Source organism: Bombina bombina, chromosome 7 (assembly GCF_027579735.1).
Source record: "Bombina bombina isolate aBomBom1 chromosome 7, aBomBom1.pri, whole genome shotgun sequence".
Taxonomy (NCBI): Eukaryota; Metazoa; Chordata; class Amphibia; order Anura; family Bombinatoridae; genus Bombina; species Bombina bombina.
Window position 1 is genome coordinate 455,264,538 of NC_069505.1, and position 20,093 is coordinate 455,284,630.

Here is a 20,093-nt window from a genome sequence, read left to right on the forward strand (position 1 = left end):
ACATGCACTCCCCCTCTTACCTTCTCTCTCACTCTCTGCTTCATATAACTGGCACACGTGCACACCCCCTCTTTCCTTCTCTCTCACTCTCTGCTTCATATAACTGGCACACATGCACGCCCCCTCTTTCCTTCTCTCTCTCACTCTCTGCTTCATATAACTGGCACACACGCACGCCCCCTCTTTCCTTCTCTCTCTCACTCTCTGCTTCATATAACTGGCACACGTGCACGCCCCCTCTCTCCTTCTCTCTCTCACTCTCAGCTTCATATAACTGGCACACACGCAGGCCCCCTCTTTCCTTCTCTCTCTCACTCTCTGCTTCATATAACTGGCACACGTGCACGCCCCCTCTCTCCTTCTCTCTCACTCTCAGCTTCATATAACTGGCACACACGCACGCCCCCTCTTTCCTTCTCTCTCACTCTCTGCTTCATATAACTGGCACACGTGCACGCCCCCTCTTTCCTTCTCTCTCTCACTCTCTGCTTCATATAACTGGCACACATGCACGCCCCCCTCTCTCCTTCTCTCTCACTCTCTGCTTCATATAACTGGCACACGTGCACGCCCCCTCTCTCCTTCTCTCTCACTCTCTGCTTCATATAACTGGCACACGTGCACGCCCCCTCTCTCCTTCTCTCTCACTCTCAGCTTCATATAACTGGCACACACGCACGCCCCCTCTTTCCTTCTCTCTCACTCTCTGCTTTATATAACTGGCACACACGCACGCCCCCCTCTTTCCTTCTCTCTCACTCTCTGCTTCATATAACTGGCACACGTGCACGCCCCCTCTTTCCTTCTCTCTCTCACTCTCTGCTTCATATAACTGGCACACGTGCACGCCCCCTCTTTCCTTCTCTCTCTCACTCTCTGCTTCATATAACTGGCACACACGCACGCCCCCTCTCTCCTTCTCTCTCACTCTCAGCTTCATATAACTGGCACACGTGCACGCCCCCTCTCTCCTTCTCTCTCTCACTCTCTGCTTCATATAACTGGCACACGTGCACGCCCCCTCTCTCCTTCTCTCTCACTCTCAGCTTCATATAACTGGCACACGTGCACGCCCCCTCTTTCCTTCTCTCTCTCACTCTCTGCTTCATATAACTGGCACACGTGCACGCCCCCTCTCTCCTTCTCTCTCACTCTCAGCTTCATATAACTGGCACACACGCACGCCCCCTCTTACCTTCTCTCTCTCACTCTCTGCTTCATATAACTGGCACACATGCACGCCCCCTCTCTCCTTCTCTCTCTCACTCTCAGCTTCATATAACTGGCACACACGCAGGCCCCCTCTTTCCTTCTCTCTCTCACTCTCTGCTTCATATAACTGGCACACATGCACGCCCCCTCTTTCCTTCTCTCTCTCACTCTCAGCTTCATATAACTGGCACACATGCACGCCCCCTCTCTCCTTCTCTCTCACTCTCTGCTTCATATAACTGGCACACGTGCACGCCCCCTCTCTCCTCTCTCTCACTCTCTGCTTTATATAACTGGCACACACGCACGCCCCCTCTTTCCTTCTCTCTCTCACTCTCTGCTTCATATAACTGGCACACACGCACGCCCCCTCTTTCCTTCTCTCTCTCACTCTCTGCTTCATATAACTGGCACACGTGCACGCCCCCTCTTTCCTTCTCTCTCTCACTCTCTGCTTCATATAACTGGCACACACGCACGCCCCCTCTTTCCTTCTCTCTCTCACTCTCTGCTTCATATAACTGGCACACTTGCACGCCCCCTCTTTCCTTCTCTCTCACTCTCTGCTTCATATAACTGGCACACACGCACGCCCCCTCTCTCCTTCTCTCTCACTCTCTGCTTCATATAACTGGCACACGTGCACGCCCCCTCTTTCCTTCTCTCTCTCACTTTCTGCTTCATATAACTGGCACACTTGCACGCCCCCTCTTTCCTTCTCTCTCACTCTCTGCTTCATATAACTGGCACACACGCACGCCCCCTCTTACCTTCTCTCTCTCACTCTCTGCTTCATATAACTGGCACACTTGCACGCCCCCTCTTTCCTTCTCTTTCACTCTCTGCTTCATATAACTGGCACACGTGCACGCCCCCTCTCTCCTTCTCTCTCACTCTCTGCTTCATATAACTGGCACACACGCACGCCCCCTCTTACCTTCTCTCTCTCACTCTCTGCTTCATATAACTGGCACACTTGCACGCCCCCTCTTTCCTTCTCTTTCACTCTCTGCTTCATATAACTGGCACACACACACGCCCCCTCTTTCCTTCTCTCTCTCACTCTCTGCTTCATATAACTGGCACACACGCACGCCCCCTCTCTCCTTCTCTCTCTCACTCTCTGCTTCATATAACTGGCACACGTGCACGCCCCCTCTCTCCTTCTCTCTCACTCTCTGCTTCATATAACTGGCACACATGCACGCCCCCTCTCTCCTTCTCTCTCACTCTCTGCTTCATATAACTGGCACACATGCACGCCCCCTCTCTCCTTCTCTCTCACTCTCTGCTTCATATAACTGGCACACATGCACGCCCCCTCTCTCCTTCTCTCTCACTCTCTGCTTCATATAACTGACACACATGCACGCCCCCTCTCTCCTTCTCTCTCTCACTCTCTGCTTCATATAACTGGCACACACGCACGCCCCCTCTTTCCTTCTCTCTCACTCTCTGCTTCATATAACTGGCACACATGCACGCCCCCTCTCTCCTTCTCTCTCACTCTCTGCTTCATATAACTGGCACACGTGCACGCCCCCTCTCTCCTTCTCTCTCACTCTCTGCTTCATATAACTGGCACACGTGCACGCCCCCTCTCTCCTTCTCTCTCACTCTCAGCTTCATATAACTGGCACACACGCACGCCCCCTCTTTCCTTCTCTCTCACTCTCTGCTTTATATAACTGGCACACACGCACGCCCCCTCTTTCCTTCTCTCTCACTCTCTGCTTCATATAACTGGCACACGTGCACGCCCCCTCTCTCCTTCTCTCTCACTCTCAGCTTCATATAACTGGCACACATGCACGCCCCCTCTTTCCTTCTCTCTCTCACTCTCTGCTTCATATAACTGGCACACGTGCACGCCCCCTCTCTCCTTCTCTCTCACTCTCAGCTTCATATAACTGGCACACGTGCACGCCCCCTCTCTCCTTCTCTCTCACTCTCTGCTTCATATAACTGGCACACGTGCATGCCCCCTCTCTCCTTCTCTCTCACTCTCTGCTTCATATAACTGGCACACGTGCACACCCCCTCTTTCCTTCTCTCTCTCACTCTCAGCTTCATATAACTGGCACACACGCACGCCCCCTCTTTCCTTCTCACTCTCAGCTTCATATAACTGGCACACATGCACGCCCCCTCTTTCCTTCTCTCTCTCACTCTCTGCTTCATATAACTGGCACACGTGCACGCCCCCTCTCTCCTTCTCTCTCACTCTCAGCTTCATATAACTGGCACACGTGCACGCCCCCTCTTTCCTTCTCTCTCTCACTCTCTGCTTCATATAACTGGCACACGTGCACGCCCCCTCTTTCCTTCTCTCTCTCACTCTCAGCTTCATATAACTGGCACACATGCACGCCCCCTCTTTCCTTCTTTCTCTCACTCTCTGCTTCATATAACTGGCACACGTGCACGCCCACTCTTTCCTTCTTTCTCTCACTCTCTGCTTCATATAACTGGCACACATGCACGCCCCCTCTCTCCTTCTCTCTCACTCTCAGCTTCATATAACTGGCACACACGCACGCCCCCTCTTTCCTTCTCTCTCACTCTCTGCTTCATATAACTGGCACACATGCACGCCCCCTCTTACCTTCTCTCTCTCACTCTCTGCTTCATATAACTGGCACACATGCACGCCCCCTCTTTCCTTCTTTCTCTCACTCTCTGCTTCATATAACTGGCACACGTGCACGCCCACTCTTTCCTTCTTTCTCTCACTCTCTGCTTCATATAACTGGCACACATGCACGCCCCCTCTTTCCTTCTTTCTCTCACTCTCTGCTTCATATAACTGGCACACATGCACGCCCCCTCTTTCCTTCTTTCTCTCACTCTCTGCTTCATATAACTGGCACACATGCACGCCCCCTCTTACCTTCTCTCTCACTCTCTGCTTCATATAACTGGCACACATGCACGCCCCCTCTTTCCTTCTTTCTCTCACTCTCTGCTTCATATAACTGGCACACATGCACGCCCCCCTCTTACCTTCTCTCTCACTCTCTGCTTCATATAACTGGCACACGTGCATGCCCCCTCTTTCCTTCTCTCTCACTCTCAGCTTCATATAACTGGCACACGTGCACGCCCCCTCTTTCCTTCTCTCTCACTCTCTGCTTCATATAACTGGCACACACGCACGCCCCCTCATTCCTTCTCTCTCTCACTCTCTGCTTCATATAACTGGCACACGTGCACGCCCCCTCTCTCCTTCTCTCTCTCACTCTCTGCTTCATATAACTGGCACACACGCACGCCCCCTCTTTCCTTCTCTCTCTCACTCTCTGCTTCATATAACTGGCACACACGCACGCCCCCTCTTTCCTTCTCTCTCACTCTCTGCTTCATATAACTGGCACACACGCACGCCCCCTCTCTCCTTCTCTCTCACTCTCTGCTTCATATAACTGGCACACACGCACGCCCCCTCTTTCCTTCTTTCTCTCACTCTCTGCTTCATATAACTGGCACACATGCACGCCCCCTCTTTCCTTCTCTCTCACTCTCTGCTTTATATAACTGGCACACATGCACGCCCCCTCTTTCCTTCTCTCTCACTCTCTGCTTCATATAACTGGCACACATGCACGCCCCCTCTTTCCTTCTCTCTCTCACTCTCTGCTTCATATAACTGGCACACATGCACGCCCCCTCTTTCCTTCTCTCTCACTCTCTGCTTCATATAACTGGCACACACGCACGCCCCCTCTTTCCTTCTCTCTCACTTTCTGCTTCATATAACTGGCACACGTGCACGCCCCCTCTTTCCTTCTCTCTCTCACTCTCAGCTTCATATAACTGGCACACGTGCACGCCCCCTCTTTCCTTCTCTCTCTCACTCTCTGCTTCATATAACTGGCACACATGCACGCCCCCTCTCTCCTTCTCTCTCACTCTCTGCTTCATATAACTGGCACACGTGCACGCCCCCTCTCTCCTTCTCTCTCTCACTCTCAGCTTCATATAACTGGCACACATGCACGCCCCCTCTTTCCTTCTCTCTCTCACTCTCTGCTTCATATAACTGGCACACGTGCACGCCCCCTCTCTCCTTCTCTCTCACTCTCAGCTTCATATAACTGGCACACGTGCACGCCCCCTCTTTCCTTCTCTCTCTCACTCTCTGCTTCATATAACTGGCACACACGCACGCCCCCTCTTTCCTTCTCTCTCACTCTCTGCTTCATATAACTGACACACATGCACGCCCCCTCTCTCCTTCTCTCTCACTCTCTGCTTCATATAACTGGCACACGTGCACGCCCCCTCTTTCCTTCTCTCTCACTCTCTGCTTTATATAACTGGCACACGTGCACGCCCCCTCTCTCCTTCTCTCTCTCACTCTCTGCTTCATATAACTGGCACACACGCACGCCCCCTCTTTCCTTCTCTCTCACTCTCTGCTTCATATAACTGACACACATGCACGCCCCCTCTCTCCTTCTATCTCACTCTCTGCTTCATATAACTGGCACACGTGCACGCCCCCTCTCTCCTTCTCTCTCACTCTCTGCTTCATATAACTGGCACACATGCACGCCCCCTCTCTCCTTCTCTCTCACTCTCTGCTTCATATAACTGGCACACGTGCACGCCCCCTCTTTCCTTCTCTCTCACTCTCTGCTTTATATAACTGGCACACACGCACGCCCCCTCTTTCCTTCTCTCTCACTCTCTGCTTTATATAACTGGCACACGTGCACGCCCCCTCTTTGCTTCTCTCTCACTCTCTGCTTCATATAACTGACACACATGCACGCCCCCTCTCTCCTTCTCTCTCACTCTCTGCTTCATATAACTGGCACACGTGCACGCCCCCTCTTTCCTTCTCTCTCTCACTCTCTGCTTCATATAACTGGCACACGTGCACGCCCCCTCTCTCCTTCTCTCTCACTCTCAGCTTCATATAACTGGCACACACGCACGCCCCCTCTTTCCTTCTCTCTCTCACTCTCTGCTTCATATAACTGGCACACGTGCACGCCCCCTCTTTCCTTCTCTCTCTCACTCTCAGCTTCATATAACTGGCACACATGCACGCCCCCTCTTTCCTTCTCTCTCTCACTCTCTGCTTCATATAACTGGCACACTTGCACGCCCCCTCTTTCCTTCTCTTTCACTCTCTGCTTCATATAACTGGCACACGTGCACGCCCCCTCTCTCCTTCTCTCTCACTCTCTGCTTCATATAACTGGCACACGTGCACGCCCCCTCTCTCCTTCTCTCTCACTCTCTGCTTCATATAACTGGCACACATGCACGCCCCCTCTTTCCTTCTCTCTCTCTCACTCTCTGCTTCATATAACTGGCACACGTGCACGCCCCCTCTTTCCTTCTCTCTCTCACTCTCTGCTTTATATAACTGGCACACGTGCACGCCCCCTCTTACCTTCTCTCTCTCACTCTCTGCTTCATATAACTGGCACACATGCACTCCCCCTCTTACCTTCTCTCTCACTCTCTGCTTCATATAACTGGCACACGTGCACGCCCCCTCTCTCCTTCTCTCTCACTCTCTGCTTCATATAACTGGCACACATGCACGCCCCCTCTTTCCTTCTCTCTCTCACTCTCTGCTTCATATAACTGGCACACACGCACGCCCCCTCTTTCCTTCTCTCTCTCACTCTCGGCTTCATATAACTGGCACACACGCACGCCCCCTCTTTCCTTCTCTCTCTCACTCTCGGCTTCATATAACTGGCACACGTGCACGCCCCCTCTTTCCTTCTCTCTCTCACTCTCGGCTTCATATAACTGGCACACATGCACGCCCCCTCTTTCCTTCTCTTTCACTTTCTGCTTCATATAACTGGCACACACGCACGCCCCCTCTTTCCTTCTCTCTCTCACTCTCGGCTTCATATAACTGGCACACGTGCATGCCCCCTCTCTCCTTCTCTCTCACTCTCTGCTTCATATAACTGGCACACGTGCACGCCCCCTCTCTCCTTCTCTCTCTCACTCTCTGCTTTATATAACTGGCACACACGCACGCCCCCTCTTTCCTTCTCTCTCTCACTCTCTGCTTCATATAACTGGCACACGTGCACGCCCCCTCTTTCCTTCTCTCTCTCACTCTCTGCTTCATATAACTGGCACACGTGCACGCCCCCTCTCTCCTTCTCTCTCACTCTCAGCTTCATATAACTGGCACACATGCACGCCCCCTCTTTCCTTCTCTCTCACTCTCTGCTTTATATAACTGGCACACACGCACGCCCCCTCTTCCCTTCTCTCTCACTCTCTGCTTCATATAACTGACACACATGCACGCCCCCTCTCTCCTTCTCTCTCACTCTCTGCTTCATATAACTGGCACACGTGTACGCCCCCTCTTTCCTTCTCTCTCTCACTCTCTGCTTCATATAACTGGCACACGTGCACGCCCCCTCTTTCCTTCTCTCTCTCACTCTCTGCTTCATATAACTGGCACACGTGCACGCCCCCTCTCTCCTTCTCTCTCACTCTCAGCTTCATATAACTGGCACACATGCACGCCCCCTCTTTCCTTCTCTCTCTCACTCTCTGCTTCATATAACTGGCACACACGCACGCCCCCTCTTTCCTTCTCTCTCACTCTCTGCTTCATATAACTGACACACATGCACGCCCCCTCTCTCCTTCTCTCTCACTCTCTGCTTCATATAACTGGCACACGTGCACGCCCCCTCTTTCCTTCTCTCTCACTCTCTGCTTTATATAACTGGCACACACGCACGCCCCCTCTTTCCTTCTCTCTCACTCTCTGCTTTATATAACTGGCACACGTGCACGCCCCCTCTTTGCTTCTCTCTCACTCTCTGCTTCATATAACTGACACACATGCACGCCCCCTCTCTCCTTCTCTCTCACTCTCTGCTTCATATAACTGGCACACGTGCACGCCCCCTCTTTCCTTCTCTCTCTCACTCTCTGCTTCATATAACTGGCACACGTGCACGCCCCCTCTCTCCTTCTCTCTCACTCTCAGCTTCATATAACTGGCACACACGCACGCCCCCTCTTTCCTTCTCTCTCTCACTCTCTGCTTCATATAACTGGCACACGTGCACGCCCCCTCTTTCCTTCTCTCTCTCACTCTCAGCTTCATATAACTGGCACACATGCACGCCCCCTCTTTCCTTCTCTCTCTCACTCTCTGCTTCATATAACTGGCACACATGCACGCCCCCTCTCTCCTTCTCTCTCACTCTCTGCTTCATATAACTGGCACACGTGCACGCCCCCTCTCTCCTTCTCTCTCTCACTCTCTGCTTCATATAACTGGCACACTTGCACGCCCCCTCTTTCCTTCTCTTTCACTCTCTGCTTCATATAACTGGCACACGTGCACGCCCCCTCTCTCCTTCTCTCTCACTCTCTGCTTCATATAACTGGCACACGTGCACGCCCCCTCTCTCCTTCTCTCTCACTCTCTGCTTCATATAACTGGCACACGTGCACGCCCCCTCTCTCCTTCTCTCTCACTCTCTGCTTCATATAACTGGCACACGTGCACGCCCCCTCTCTCCTTCTCTCTCACTCTCTGCTTCATATAACTGGCACACATGCACGCCCCCTCTTTCCTTCTCTCTCTCTCACTCTCTGCTTCATATAACTGGCACACACGCACGCCCCCTCTTTCCTTCTCTCTCACTCTCTGCTTCATATAACTGGCACACGTGCACGCCCCCTCTTTCCTTCTCTCTCTCACTCTCAGCTTCATATAACTGGCACACACGCACGCCCCCTCTCTCCTTCTCTCTCACTCTCAGCTTCATATAACTGGTACACATGCACGCCCCCTCTTTCCTTCTCTCTCTCACTCTCTGCTTCATATAACTGGCACACACGCACGCCCCCTCTTTCCTTCTCTCTCACTCTCTGCTTCATATAACTGACACACATGCACGCCCCCTCTCTCCTTCTCTCTCACTCTCTGCTTCATATAACTGGCACACGTGCACGCCCCCTCTTTCCTTCTCTCTCACTCTCTGCTTTATATAACTGGCACACACGCACGCCCCCTCTTTCCTTCTCTCTCACTCTCTGCTTTATATAACTGGCACACGTGCACGCCCCCTCTTTGCTTCTCTCTCACTCTCTGCTTCATATAACTGACACACATGCACGCCCCCTCTCTCCTTCTCTCTCACTCTCTGCTTCATATAACTGGCACACGTGCACGCCCCCTCTTTCCTTCTCTCTCTCACTCTCTGCTTCATATAACTGGCACACGTGCACGCCCCCTCTCTCCTTCTCTCTCACTCTCAGCTTCATATAACTGGCACACACGCACGCCCCCTCTTTCCTTCTCTCTCTCACTCTCTGCTTCATATAACTGGCACACGTGCACGCCCCCTCTTTCCTTCTCTCTCTCACTCTCAGCTTCATATAACTGGCACACATGCACGCCCCCTCTTTCCTTCTCTCTCTCACTCTCTGCTTCATATAACTGGCACACATGCACGCCCCCTCTCTCCTTCTCTCTCACTCTCTGCTTCATATAACTGGCACACGTGCACGCCCCCTCTCTCCTTCTCTCTCTCACTCTCTGCTTCATATAACTGGCACACTTGCACGCCCCCTCTTTCCTTCTCTTTCACTCTCTGCTTCATATAACTGGCACACGTGCACGCCCCCTCTCTCCTTCTCTCTCACTCTCTGCTTCATATAACTGGCACACGTGCACGCCCCCTCTCTCCTTCTCTCTCACTCTCTGCTTCATATAACTGGCACACATGCACGCCCCCTCTTTCCTTCTCTCTCTCTCACTCTCTGCTTCATATAACTGGCACACACGCACGCCCCCTCTTTCCTTCTCTCTCACTCTCTGCTTCATATAACTGGCACACGTGCACGCCCCCTCTTTCCTTCTCTCTCTCACTCTCAGCTTCATATAACTGGCACACACGCACGCCCCCTCTCTCCTTCTCTCTCACTCTCTGCTTCATATAACTGGCACACATACACGCCCCCTCTTTCCTTCTCTCTCACTCTCTGCTTCATATAACTGGCACACGTGCACGCCCCCTCTTTCCTTCTCTCTCTCACTCTCTGCTTCATATAACTGGCACACGTGCACGCCCCCTCTCTCCTTCTCTCTCACTCTCTGCTTCATATAACTGGCACATGTGCACGCCCCCTCTCTCCTTCTCTCTCACTCTCTGCTTCATATAACTGGCACACGTGCACGCCCCCTCTTTCCTTCTCTCTCTCACTCTCTGCTTTATATAACTGGCACACGTGCACGTCCCCTCTTACCTTCTCTCTCTCACTCTCTGCTTCATATAACTGGCACACATGCACTCCCCCTCTTACCTTCTCTCTCACTCTCTGCTTCATATAACTGGCACACGTGCACGCCCCCTCTCTCCTTCTCTCTCACTCTCTGCTTCATATAACTGGCACACATGCACGCCCCCTCTTTCCTTCTCTCTCTCACTCTCTGCTTCATATAACTGGCACACACGCACGCCCCCTCTTTCCTTCTCTCTCTCACTCTCGGCTTCATATAACTGGCACACACGCACGCCCCCTCTTTCCTTCTCTCTCTCACTCTCGGCTTCATATAACTGGCACACACGCACGCCCCCTCTTTCCTTCTCTCTCTCACTCTCGGCTTCATATAACTGGCACACATGCACGCCCCCTCTTTCCTTCTCTTTCACTTTCTGCTTCATATAACTGGCACACACGCACGCCCCCTCTTTCCTTCTCTCTCTCACTCTCGGCTTCATACAACTGGCACACATGCACGCCCCCTCTCTCCTTCTCTCTCACTCTCTGCTTCATATAACTGGCACACGTGCACGCCCCCTCTCTCCTTCTCTCTCTCACTCTCTGCTTTATATAACTGGCACACGTGCACGCCCCCTCTTTCCTTCTCTCTCTCTCACTCTCTGCTTCATATAACTGGCACACACGCACGCCCCCTCTTTCGTTCTCTCTCTCACTCTCTGCTTCATATAACTGGCACACACGCACGCCCCCTCTATCCTTCTCTCTCTCACTCTCTGCTTCATATAACTGGCACACGTGCACGCCCCCTCTTTCCTTCTCTCTCTCACTCTCTGCTTCATATAACTGGCACACACGCACGCCCCCTCTCTCCTTCTCTCTCTCACTCTCTGCTTCATATAACTGGCACACTTGCACGCCCCCTCTTTCCTTCTCTCTCACTCTCTGCTTCATATAACTGGCACACACGCACGCCCCCTCTCTCCTTCTCTCTCACTCTCTGCTTCATATAACTGGCACACGTGCACGCCCCCTCTTTCCTTCTCTCTCTCACTCTCTGCTTCATATAACTGGCACACTTGCACGCCCCCTCTTTCCTTCTCTCTCACTCTCTGCTTCATATAACTGGCACACACGCACGCCCCCTCTTACCTTCTCTCTCTCACTCTCTGCTTCATATAACTGGCACACTTGCACGCCCCCTCTTTCCTTCTCTTTCACTCTCTGCTTCATATAACTGGCACACGTGCACGTCCCCTCTCTCCTTCTCTCTCACTCTCTGCTTCATATAACTGGCACACACGCACGCCCCCTCTTTCCTTCTCTCTCTCACTCTCTGCTTCATATAACTGGCACACTTGCACGCCCCCTCTTTCCTTCTCTTTCACTCTCTGCTTCATATAACTGGCACACACACACGCCCCCTCTCTCCTTCTCTCTCTCACTCTCTGCTTCATATAACTGGCACACATGCACGCCCCCTCTCTCCTTCTCTCTCACTCTCTGCTTCATATAACTGGCACACACACACGCCCCCTCTCTCCTTCTCTCTCTCACTCTCTGCTTCATATAACTGGCACACACGCATGCCCCCTCTTTCCTTCTCTCTCTCACTCTCTGCTTCATATAACTGGCACACACGCACGCCCCCTCTTACCTTCTCTCTCTCACTCTCTGCTTCATATAACTGGCACACACGCACGCCCCCTCTTTCCTTCTCTCTCTCACTCTCGGCTTCATATAACTGGCACACACGCACGCCCCCTCTTTCCTTCTCTCTCTCACTCTCTGCTTCATATAACTGGCACACACGCACGCCCCCTCTTTCCTTCTCTCTCTCACTCTCAGCTTCATATAACTGGCACACACGCACGCCCCCTCTTTCCTTCTCTCTCACTCTCTGCTTCATATAACTGGCACACATGCACGCCCCCTCTCTCCTTCTCTCTCACTCTCTGCTTCATATAACTGGCACACGTGCACGCCCCCTCTTTCCTTCTCTCTCTCACTCTCAGCTTCATATAACTGGCACACACGCACGCCCCCTCTTTCCTTCTCTCTCACTCTCTGCTTCATATAACTGGCACACGTGCACGCCCCCTCTTTCCTTCTCTCTCTCACTCTCAGCTTCATATAACTGGCACACACGCACGCCCCCTCTTTCCTTCTCTCTCACTCTCTGCTTCATATAACTGGCACACATGCACGCCCCCTCTCTCCTTCTCTCTCACTCTCTGCTTTATATAACTGGCACACACGCACGCCCCCTCTCTCCTTCTCTCTCACTCTCTGCTTCATATAACTGGCACACGTGCACGCCCCCTCTTTCCTTCTCTCTCACTCTCTGCTTTATATAACTGGCACACACGCACGCCCCCTCTCTCCTTCTCTCTCACTCTCAGCTTCATATAACTGGCACACATGCACGCCCCCTCTTTCCTTCTCTCTCACTCTCTGCTTCATATAACTGGCACACGTGCACGCCCCCTCTTTCCTTCTCTCTCTCACTCTCTGCTTCATATAACTGGCACATGTGCACGCCCCCTCTTTCCTTCTCTCTCACTCTCTGCTTCATATAACTGGCACACATGCACGCCCCCTCTTTCCTTCTCTCTCACTCTCTGCTTCATATAACTGGCACACGTGCACGCCCCCTCTTACCTTCTCTCTCTCACTCTCTGCTTCATATAACTGGCACACACGCACGCCCCCTCTTACCTTCTCTCTCACTCTCTGCTTCATATAACTGACACACGTGCACGCCCCCTCTTTCCTTCTCTCTCTCACTCTCTGCTTCATATAACTGGCACACACGCACGCCCCCTCTTTCCTTCTCTCTCACTCTCTGCTTCATATAACTGGCACACACGCACGCCCCCTCTTTCCTTCTCTCTCTCACTCTCTGCTTCATATAACTGGCACACACGCACGCCCCCTCTTTCCTTCTCTCTCTCACTCTCTGCTTCATATAACTGGCACACACGCACGCCCCCTCTTACCTTCTCTCTCACTCTCTGCTTCATATAACTGGCACACGTGCACGCCCCCTCTTTCCTTCTCTCTCACTCTCTGCTTCATATAACTGGCACACTTGCACGCCCCCTCTTTCCTTCTCTCTCACTCTCTGCTTCATATAACTGGCACACATGCACGCCCCCTCTTTCCTTCTCTCTCTCACTCTCTGCTTCATATAACTGGCACACGTGCACGCCCCCTCTCTCCTTCTCTCTCACTCTCAGCTTCATATAACTGGCACACATGCACGCCCCCTCTTTCCTTCTCTCTCACTCTCTGCTTTATATAACTGGCACACACGCACGCCCCCTCTTTCCTTCTCTCTCACTCTCTGCTTCATATAACTGACACACATGCACGCCCCCTCTCTCCTTCTCTCTCACTCTCTGCTTCATATAACTGGCACACGTGCACGCCCCCTCTTTCCTTCTCTCTCACTCTCTGCTTTATATAACTGGCACACGTGCACGCCCCCTCTCTCCTTCTCCCTCTCACTCTCTGCTTCATATAACTGGCACACACGCACGCCCCCTCTTTCCTTCTCTCTCACTCTCTGCTTCATATAACTGACACACATGCACGCCCCCTCTCTCCTTCTCTCTCACTCTCTGCTTCATATAACTGGCACACGTGCACGCCCCCTCTTTCCTTCTCTCTCACTCTCTGCTTTATATAACTGGCACACACGCACGCCCCCTCTTTCCTTCTCTCTCACTCTCTGCTTTATATAACTGGCACACGTGCACGCCCCCTCTTTGCTTCTCTCTCACTCTCTGCTTCATATAACTGACACACATGCACGCCCCCTCTCTCCTTCTCTCTCACTCTCTGCTTCATATAACTGGCACACGTGCACGCCCCCTCTTTCCTTCTCTCTCTCACTCTCTGCTTCATATAACTGGCACACGTGCACGCCCCCTCTCTCCTTCTCTCTCACTCTCAGCTTCATATAACTGGCACACACGCACGCCCCCTCTTTCCTTCTCTCTCTCACTCTCTGCTTCATATAACTGGCACACGTGCACGCCCCCTCTTTCCTTCTCTCTCTCACTCTCAGCTTCATATAACTGGCACACATGCACGCCCCCTCTTTCCTTCTCTCTCTCACTCTCTGCTTCATATAACTGGCACACTTGCACGCCCCCTCTTTCCTTCTCTTTCACTCTCTGCTTCATATAACTGGCACACGTGCACGCCCCCTCTCTCCTTCTCTCTCACTCTCTGCTTCATATAACTGGCACACGTGCACGCCCCCTCTCTCCTTCTCTCTCACTCTCTGCTTCATATAACTGGCACACATGCACGCCCCCTCTTTCCTTCTCTCTCTCTCACTCTCTGCTTCATATAACTGGCACACGTGCACGCCCCCTCTTTCCTTCTCTCTCTCACTCTCTGCTTTATATAACTGGCACACGTGCACGCCCCCTCTTACCTTCTCTCTCTCACTCTCTGCTTCATATAACTGGCACACATGCACTCCCCCTCTTACCTTCTCTCTCACTCTCTGCTTCATATAACTGGCACACGTGCACGCCCCCTCTCTCCTTCTCTCTCACTCTCTGCTTCATATAACTGGCACACATGCACGCCCCCTCTTTCCTTCTCTCTCTCACCCTCTGCTTCATATAACTGGCACACACGCACGCCCCCTCTTTCCTTCTCTCTCTCACTCTCGGCTTCATATAACTGGCACACACGCACGCCCCCTCTTTCCTTCTCTCTCTCACTCTCGGCTTCATATAACTGGCACACATGCACGCCCCCTCTTTCCTTCTCTTTCACTTTCTGCTTCATATAACTGGCACACATGCACGCCCCCTCTTTCCTTCTCTCTCACTCTCTGCTTCATATAACTGGCACACGTGCACGCCCCCTCTTTCCTTCTCTCTCTCACTCTCTGCTTCATATAACTGGCACACACGCACACCCCCTCTTTCCTTCTCTCTCACTCTCTGCTTCATATAACTGGCACACATGCACGCCCCCTCTTTCTTTCTCTCTCACTCTCTGCTTCATATAACTGGCACACACACACGCCCCCTCTTTCCTTCTCTCTCACTCTCTGCTTCATATAACTGGCACACGTGCACGCCCCCTCTTTCCTTCTCTCTCTCACTCTCTGCTTCATATAACTGGCACACATGCACGCCCCCTCTTTCCTTCTTTCTCTCACTCTCTGCTTCATATAACTTGCACACATGCACGCCCCCTCTTTCCTTCTTTCTCTAACTTTCTGCTTCATATAACTGGCACACATGCACGCCCCCTCTCTCCTTCTCTCTCACTCTCTGCTTCATATAACTGGCACACACGCACGCCCCCTCTCTCCTTCTCTCTCACTCTCTGCTTCATATAACTGGCACACACGCACGCCCCCTCTTTCCTTCTTTCTCTCACTCTCTGCTTCATATAACTGGCACACACGCACGCCCCCTCTTTCCTTCTTTCTCTAACTTTCTGCTTCATATAACTGGCACACGTGCACGCCCCCTCTTTCCTTCTCTTTCACTTTCTGCTTCATATAACTGGCACACATGCATGCCCCCTCTTTCCTTCTCTCTCACTCAGCATTATGTCTTTTTCTTTGTTCTTTTAGTATAATTTGTTTAAAGCATACCTAGATAGGTTCAGGTGCAGCAATGGGAACTAGCTGCTGATTAGTCGCTGCACATATGTCTCTTAAACACAGTCAATATCCAGCACTCAAACCCTTAGGTGTGTGCACACTGTCACAGGATCACTGCAACAATCCCAAGAATATGTAACTCACAAAAAATGCAGCGGCACCACTTCTGATCATCCAAACGTTCCTTTATTGTCACATAGTGGGAGAAGGTTATAAAAAGAACAACGTTTCGGGTAATCAACCTTTAGTCATGTTCACTAAGGGTTGACTACCCGAAACGTTGTTCTTTTTATAACCTGCTCCCACTATGTGACAATAAAGGAACGTTTGGATGATGAGAAGTTGGGCCGCTGCATTTTTTATGAGTTACACATATGTCTCTTGTCAGTGGTTCGCCCCATGTTTTCAGCTAGCTCCCATTAGTGCTTTGCTGCTTCTTAAACACAAGATACCAAGAGAATAAAGCACACGGGAGCAATCAGGAGTTAAACATTAGTTATTGGATTAAAAATAAAAGTGTTATTTCTTTTTCAAGATACGATGAGTCCACGGATTTCATCCTTATTTGTGGGATATCGCCTCCTGGTCAGCAGCAGACTGAGTTCCACAGCAGAGCTGTATATATAGCTCCTCCCTTCCCTCCCAACCCAGTCATTCTCTTTGCGTGTGTTAGTGATAGGAAGAGGCAAAGTGAGGTGTTAGTTATAGACTGTCTTTTTCATCCAGGCTTGGACAAGAGATGTTCAGGATCCCTGGGCATTAGAAATAGCGTCTCAGGGATACAAGCTGGAATTCGAAAATTCTTCCCCCAGAGGAAGGTTTTTTTTCTTTTTTGATTGTCTGTAGGCCAGATAAGAGGGAGGTGTTCTTACGCTGTGTAAGAGACCTCTCCTCCATGGGAGTACTTGGTCCCGTTCCAATTCGGGAACAGGGACAGAGGTTTTATTATAAATCTGTTTGTGGTTCCCAAAAAAAAAAAAAGATGAGGGAACTTTCGGACCTATCTTATATCTCAAGAGTCTGCTAGATGCATATCTCATGTTCCTATCCAGTCTGGCCACGACACCCTGTATTTTCACATAGGTTCTGTTGGCTCTGCTGGCGGTTCTAAGACCACGGGGCATTGCAGTGGCGCCTTTTCTGAACTATATTCTGATCCAGGTGTCGTCTTATCAGCTAGCAAAGTCTCATACCGACATTGTTCTATCCTTCCTGAGGACTCACGAGGTGGAAGGTAAATCTGGAAAAGAGTTCACTAGTTCCACAGACAAGGGTTCTTTTCTTACAAACACTAATTGATTCTCTGTCCATGAAAATCTTTTTGACAGAGGTCAGAAAATTAAAGATTCTGAACACATGCCAAGCCTTTCAGACAAATTCTCGGCCATCAGTGGCTCAGTGCATGGAGGTAATTGGACTGATGGTAGCAGCAATGGACATCATTCCATTTGCTTGGTTTCATCTAAGACCTCTGCAACTGAACATGCTCAGACAGTGGCATGGAGATTATACAAATCTGTCCACAGACCCTCATGGGTAATAGTGACAACGGATGCCAGCCTGATAGGATGAGGAGCAGTCTGGACCCAGGGTGTATGGACTTGAACAGAGTCTCTACTTCCCATCAATATCCTATAGTTGAGAGCGATTCAATGCGCTTCAGGCTTGGTTTCAGTTGGCTTCGGCCGAATTCATCAGATTCCAGTCGGACAACATTACGACTGTAGCTTACATCAATCATCAGGGAGGAACAAGGAGTTCCTTAGCGATGACAGAAGTAGTCAAGATAATTCAGTGGGTGGAGTCTCACTCTTGTTATCTGTCGGCAATCCACATCCCAGGTGTGGAAAACTGGGAAGCGGATTTTCTGAGCAGACAGACATTTCATCCGGGAGAATGGAAACTCCATCCGGAGGTATTTGCCAACCTGATTCTCAGATGGGGCAGGCCGGAGTTGGATTTTATGGCGTCTCCTCAGAATGCCAAGCTTTCGAGATACGGGTCCAGGTCCAGGGATCCCCAGGCCGAGCTGATAGATGCCTTGGCAGTACCTTGGTCTTTCAGCCTAGCTTATGTGTTCCCTCCATTTGCTCTCCTTCCCCGGGTGATTGCTCGAGTCAAACAGGAGAGGGATTCGGTGATCCTCATCGCTCCTTCGTGGCCTCGCAGGACTTGGTATGTCGATCTGGTGGACATGTCATCTCAGCCACTGTGGAAGTTTCCATTGAGGAAAAACCTTCTCATTCAGGGGCCCTTCCATCATCCGAATCTAGTTTCTCTGCTTCTAACTGCTTGGAGATTGAAAACTTAATTTTATCTAAGCGAGGGTTTTCTGATTCGGTCATAGATTCCTTGATTCAGGCACGTAAGCCTGTTTCTATAAAAATTTACCATAAGATATGGCGTAAATATCTGTATTGGTGCGAATCCAAGGGCTACTCATGGAGTAGGGTTAGGATTCCCAGGATTTTGTCTTTTCTCCAAGACGGATTGGAGAAAGGGTTGTCAGCAAGTTCCTAAAAGGGACAGATTTCTGCTTTGTCTATTTTGTTGCACAAGCGTCTGGCAGATGTTCCAGATGTTCAATCTTTTTGTCAGGCTCTGACTAGAATCAGGCCTGTGTTTAGACCAATTGCTCCTCCTTGGAGTTTGAATTTAGTTCATAAAGTTATCAAGGGGTTCCGTTTGAACCTATGCATGCCATAGATATTGAGTTATTATCTTGGAGAGTATTATTTTTGGTTGCTATTTCTTCTGCTCGCAGAGTATCTGAGCTTTCGGCTTTACAATGTGATTCTCCTTATCTTATTTTTCATTCAGATAAGGTGGTGTTACGTACCAAACCTGGTTTTCTTCCTAAGGTTGTTTCAGATAAAAATTTTAATAAGGAAATTGTTGTTCCTTCCTTGTGTCCTAATCCTTCTTCTAAGAAGGAGCGACTGTTACATATTTGGACGTGGTCCGTGCTTTGAAGTTTTACTTACAGGCAACTAAGGATTTTCGTCAATCGTCCTCCCTGTTTGTTTTGTTTTCTGGGAAGCGTAGGGGTCAGAAAGCTACGGCTACCGCTCTCTCTCATTTTAGCTGAAGAGTATCATCCGTTTTGCATATGAGACTGCTGGACAGCAGCCTCCTGAACGAATTACGGCTCATTCCACTAGGGCTGTGGCTTCCTCATGGGCTTCAGGACTGATGCTTCTGTTGAACAGATTTGCAAATCTGCAACTTGGTAGTCTCTTCACACTTTTTCCAAAATTTATAAATTTGATACTTTTGCCTCGTCTGAGGCTGTTTTTGGGAGGAAAGTTCTTCAAGCAGTGGTGCCTTCCGTTTAGGTTCCCTGTCTTGTCCCTCCCTTTTCATCCGTGTACTATAGCTTTGGTATTGTATCCCACAAGTAAGGATGAAATCCGTGGACTCAACGTAAAAAAAAAAGGAAATTTATGCTTACCTGATAAATGTATTTCTTTTTCGATACGATGAGTCCACGGCCCGCCCTGTTCTATAAGACGTGTTATTAAATTTTTGTTAAACTTCAGACATCTCTGCTCCTTGGCTTTTCTTTTCTCTTCCTAACTTCGGTCGAATGACTGGGTTGGAAGGGAAGGGAGGACCTATTTATACAGCTCTGCTGTGGAGCTCTTTGCCTCCTCCTGCTGACCAGGATGCGATATCCCACAAGTAAGGATTAAAACCGTAGACTCATCGTATCGAAAAAGAAATAAATTTATCAGGTAAGCATAAATTTCCTTTTTGTTGTCTGCATGAAATGATCTAACAGGTGACATTAGTGCTGACGTAGCTGATCAGACAGAAGATCCGCGTGTAACGTGTCAGCTGGAAGCTACGGAGCAGGAAATGTGTGACAGCGACAGTGCAGGTAGGTGCACATGTGTGACAGCGGTAGTGCAGGTAAGTGTACGTGTGTGACAGCGGCAGTACAGGTAAGTGCACGTGTGTAACAGCAACAGTGCAGTTAAGCGCACGTGTGTGACAGCAGTAG

General features: G+C 50.5%; 1 protein-coding gene across 2 annotated transcripts in view; it reads left to right on the plus strand.

Moving 5' to 3' along the window:
* LOC128666704 (oocyte zinc finger protein XlCOF8.4) overlaps positions 1-20,093 on the plus strand; it is a 134,319-nt gene that overhangs the window by 33,571 nt on the left and 80,655 nt on the right. For both annotated transcript variants that reach the window (XM_053721446.1, XM_053721445.1), the window contains exon 5: positions 19,872-19,970. In XM_053721446.1, coding sequence (XP_053577421.1) covers positions 19,872-19,970 — 99 coding nt within the window. The remainder of the gene's footprint in view (positions 1-19,871; positions 19,971-20,093) is intronic.